The following is a 4,757-nucleotide window of genomic DNA, read 5'->3' as shown; positions in this document are numbered from 1 at the left end:
TCCTGTTAAAATTGCTGCAACAAAGGCAGAATTTTAAGTAAGGAATTATTATAAAAAATGTAATTTTAAGGATGGATTCAACTACTTAAGTATACTGTATTTTTGTTTAAATTTCTACGAGGAAAAAAGCAGGAACCATATACGCGGACTTTGATCAGTGACGGACAAGAAAGAAAAGGCATTATGGGAATTATTGTAGTTTTCTATTATTTTGGTGACGTTAAATTTTGGATCCAAATGGCTTTTTAATTGTTGAAAGTTGTTCTAGAATGGTTAGACTCATTAAATCGCATAAGTGTTCAGATTTGCCAAAGACAGCACAGCTTCATAAATAGGATTCTATTTTGGCTTTTGAAGCACAGAAACTTTATTGAACACATTTCCTTGCACAGTTACAGAAAAAAGCCAAAGCCACAAAAATAAATAATGTAATAAATTAATGTTTCCGAGTACAAATAATAAATAACATGTTTTTAATATTATATCACTGCGATAAAAATCTAATAGAAAACATACAAACAATAAAAACTACAAGAGTAAACTCCCATCTGAACATGTTTTTCCTGCAGCTTACAGGGCCAAATTGAGCATGCTCAGCACAGCGTTGAGAATATACGAAGATTAAAAGGTCGGCTAATGCCAGAGAAATTCAAAAACATGGCAGTAACATGAACCGCTCAGACCGGAGCAACACTTCTTTGCAGCTTGTCTGTTGCTGTGGTAACAGAGATCTAGAAGAACATGGTCTGCAGGGACTTGCGGACTGTGGCCATCTCCTGTTGTTGCTGTGGAAACACAAATTCAAACTTCACGTTACATCATAGACAACAGTTTCTTTCAGTTTTATTATTATTCCAGAACTAGAAAGTGTTAAAACTACAAAACTGATTGTCGTGTTCTCTGGGTGTAGTAAGCTCGTTCTTATGGTTTACATCACGTTCCTTCTCAGAGCACAACACATTTTGTCACTGAGGAAGCAGTAAGGTTTGACTGAACACTCATAATGGAACTCAATCTACTCACTGCTTCCATAAGTAGCTTCTTCTGCAGAGTGGCCATTTCTTTTTTGAGTTCTTCCTGTGATGCTTGCAGGAACTCGTTCTGACTCTTCTCCATCTCTTCCATATTCTACAGAAAACAGAGAGGATGTTCTTGATAAGAAGTCATAGAAAAGCTGCATCTTTACAAACATAAATAAAAATAACATTTGTGGAGTGATGAGAAAAGCTGGTCGCCATTTTTGTTGCACTGCTAATGTTAGGTTGGGGGAGAGGGTGTAAACAGATGGATGATGGGAAGTACGGGCAGGCTTACTCTGCTGCAACGGTGATGGAATTTCTAATGAACTACTGCAGAAACTATGTCCTAGAAAATGACATAGGTTTTTACATTTAAACTAAAAACTCCAAATTTAAAGACCACCGTAATGCTTTTACAATGGATCAAAAGATAATCAGCCCACCTTCACAAACTGATCATACAACTCTCGGACTACTTTCAGCTTCTGGTTCTGTGCAACTCTGGCCTGCTGCAGGATCTTCTGCTGCTGCCGAAAAAGATTCTGTCAACATAAAGAAAAGTTCTGCCAGTCAAGAAAATGTCATCACAAAACAAGCATCTGAACAGTTTAAAAGGCGGTCAAATATATTATCAAAAAAAAAAGAAAGAAAAAAAGCGTGAAGAGGAAACTGACGCCGAGCTTCTCCTCCTGCTCTTCGGTGCGATGTGCTTCGGCCTCCCATTGCTGAACGGCAGTAGACACGCGCTGAGAGAACTGCTGCGTCGTCTTCTTCCTGCACACACATCATCCGTCAGTAGGATGACAATTGATGCAGTCAAATAGTAAACATTGTTTAGCATTTTTTTCTTAATTCTGTGACTGAATATGTAGCTTGAATTCATCTTTTTAAAGCTCTTTCAAATAGTTTCAGAAGAAGAAAACCTCTGGCCATGGTAGTTGCTCCACAGCTGCTGCAGTTTGTGCTGACTTCCTGTCATGTGGTTCTTCGTCAGACTCTCCAGATGCTTTTGCTTCACCTGCATGGCCTTGTTGACATCAGCTGTAGGAACCATTGTAAATTCTAGGTTAGCTTTACATTCAATAGGTGTCATTTAAGTCCCACTCTGATGGTCTTTTGATCTATAGAAACGATTCCCAGTTGTTAACACACTCTCTTGCTAGCTTAAAGCTCCACACAACCCCAACCTGACATTAGTAATGCAACAAAATTGGTGATCAATATTGGAGCTATCCAGCCGTACAGTTTTGAGCAAAATACCAGCTCAGACGAGGAAAAACGAAGACGTTATTTGGATCTAGTCGTCTACAAGCGGATGCATCGGAATGGAGCTGTCCTTAAATGCTAGATTTAGCAATGCTAGATGCTAGATTTAGCAATCTTGCAATCACACTTTTAGAAATGTATTAGTTAAGGCACATTCATTTTATTTTTTCTTACACTGAAAAATATTTTATTGTGGAAATTAGACAATATTGACTGATCCCTTAAAAAACTAATATTTCGTAATTTACCAAAAGAATGAATGAATTTCTTGGTAAAAGCAACTTGTATAAGAGATACAGTCACTGTGCTTAATGCTGTGATCATTAAATAAAATTAATTTTATCATTGAATTACAATGTAAGACATTAAAATTCAGGTAGATTCAATACAAGTCATACTCTTAAAAAAAAGGGAAAAACTATTCTGGAGCAGTGTTGGGATATATTGCGATACATATCATATTATGGGGCTGCACGGTGGTGCAGTGGTTAGCGCTCTCGCCTCACAGCGAGAAGGCCCCGGTTCAAATCCCGGCTGGGACCTTTCTGTGTGGAGTTTGCATGTTCTCCCCGTGCATGCGTGGGTTTTCACCAGGGACTCCGGCTTCCTCCCACCGTCCAAAAACATGCTTCATAGGTTCATTGGTGACTCTAAATTGCCCCTAGGTGTGAATGTGAGAGTGAATGGGTGTGTGATTGAGGCCCTGAGACAGACTGGAGACCTGTCCAGGGTGTACCCCGCCTTCGCCCATCAGCAGCCGGGTTAGGCTCCGGCACCTCCGCGATCCCAAAAGGGAAGAAGCGGTCAGGAAAATGAATGAATGAATGAATATCATATTATGACACATGTATCGGGATACGTATCGTTTCGCCAGACTCTTGCCAATACACACCCCAACTGTTTATACCCTTAATAATCAATAAATACCACAAGAACATGGTACAAGCACCAAAAACATAATTTTTTATCGGACTTGGTATTTAATCATTTAAATGGGCTTTATTTTTTAATTAGGAAGTGACTATTTGTACATAATTAGGGCAGGTTTAGGGTTAAGGTTAAAATACATAAGGGGCAATACAGTAATGTGGATGTCGGCCTCACAAAATGAACTTCCATCAGTTTATATGCTGGTCGCACATATATACATGTGAATAACATCAGCGTTTTAATTTAGGGTTTAATTCTTAAAGGGCCTATATAGAGTAGAATAACTTTATTGTTATTGTACATTATACAACAAAATTGAGGGCAGTTCTCTTTTGGTGTATTTGTAAAATAATTAATTAACTAACTAAAATAAAATACAAATACAAAAGGATACATTCAAACACACACATCCATACAGCCAGCAAATGCATGGCTCCTAATGTAGTCCAACCAAGTTTACAAGAAGCTAAAACATTGCATTAAAAAGGCAAAAAAGAGTATTATAATGATAATTGAAAAACAACCTAAAAGTGGTATTTTAGTAATATAGTTTACTCTGAGAGACTTAAGAATAGCATGATATTCACTTTAAATAAGTTATTCATGACTTAAACTTTGAAATTCTATCAAAATTAATTTGTCAATGAAGTGATTTCAGCAAATAAAAACAAAAACTTGAACTTACCCCCAAATTTTTCCAACATGGACTGAACCTCGTTCCTAATTTTGTGAGAAAGATGGCGTTAAATGACACATTAACAACATGTAATACTGGTATGTATACACCTGTTTATATGATTCAAAATTAATTAATGGACACCATCATAAATGAGAAAACCACAAAGTTGATCACTGAAGTGTACCCAACAGCACATGTATCCCCTCCTTCCTCAAGGACAGCAGCTGATCTCTTCTTTGCCACCTTCTCCACTTTTTTTCCAGACTCCATTTTCCAGCTAAAGCTAGCTTCTGCTTGCCAACAAAAACAAATAAAAGCGAAGATTTGTCGACGACAAACGGACAGAAACACTCGGTATCTATCTATTTTAAAACAAATAACATTCTAAACACAACTAAAGCGACACTTTAGAAGAAACTAAGCGCTAAATCAAATTAAATTTTACCTGATAACAAGTTCAAATGCGATGTCTTCCCGCCCAAAAGCCGACTCGTCGCTCTGACTTCTGTCCTCATGCCACTATAAATTTGACAAGCACGCGCACACCGGAAACTCCCCTTCACCACACCATATAAGGAAAAAATACAATAAATAAGAATAGTATTATATATAACATTGGAGCGCTGTTTATTAAGTTACACAGTCAAATATTAAAAGTATTGTAATATTTTTGGTTATTTAATAGGTTTCCTTTTTCTTATTTGAGTATTTATAAATTTTACATTTAGTTAGCAAGCTAAATGTTTACCTTAAAAGTTCAAGATATATATCTTTTTTATAATTATATACCTAGCTTACAAACTAAATGTAATCAAATTAAACATTTAGTTGGCAAATTAAATATAAAATATTCAATATTTAGA

The 4,757-nt window shown here is 36.6% G+C and overlaps 1 protein-coding gene across 1 annotated transcript; it reads right to left on the bottom strand.

Moving 5' to 3' along the window:
- Positions 1 to 332: 332 nt before the first annotated feature.
- Positions 333 to 4,429, bottom strand: LOC112140620 (synaptonemal complex protein 3-like). The gene is made up of 8 exons (XM_024263622.1): positions 4,340 to 4,429; positions 4,079 to 4,184; positions 3,901 to 3,935; positions 1,943 to 2,060; positions 1,694 to 1,793; positions 1,463 to 1,561; positions 1,024 to 1,128; positions 333 to 785 (listed from the first exon to the last, which is right to left on the bottom strand). The coding sequence occupies exons 1-8, from the start codon at positions 4,407 to 4,409 to the stop codon at positions 732 to 734; spliced, it is 687 nt and encodes a 228-aa protein (XP_024119390.1). The 5' UTR covers positions 4,410 to 4,429; the 3' UTR covers positions 333 to 731.
- Positions 4,430 to 4,757: the final 328 nt, after the last annotated feature.

The sequence above is a fragment of the Oryzias melastigma genome, unplaced genomic scaffold (genome assembly GCF_002922805.2).
Source record: "Oryzias melastigma strain HK-1 unplaced genomic scaffold, ASM292280v2 sc01148, whole genome shotgun sequence".
NCBI classification, from domain to species: domain Eukaryota; kingdom Metazoa; phylum Chordata; class Actinopteri; order Beloniformes; family Adrianichthyidae; genus Oryzias; species Oryzias melastigma.
The sequence above is the reverse complement of the archived record's forward strand: the minus strand, read 5'-3'. Positions and strand labels throughout refer to the sequence as shown.

Excerpts from the sequence above, each read along its gene's own strand:
- LOC112140620 (XM_024263622.1), bottom strand. The coding sequence starts at position 4,409 with ATGAGGACAGAAGTCAGAGCGACGAGTCGGCTTTTGGGCGGGAAGACA. Across the intron at positions 4,185-4,339 it reads GCATTTGAACTTGTTATCAG|AAGCTAGCTTTAGCTGGAAA; the intron begins GTAAAATTTAAT and ends GTTGGCAAGCAG. Across the intron at positions 786-1,023 it reads AGAAGCTACTTATGGAAGCA|CAACAACAGGAGATGGCCAC; the intron begins GTGAGTAGATTG and ends GTGTTTCCACAG.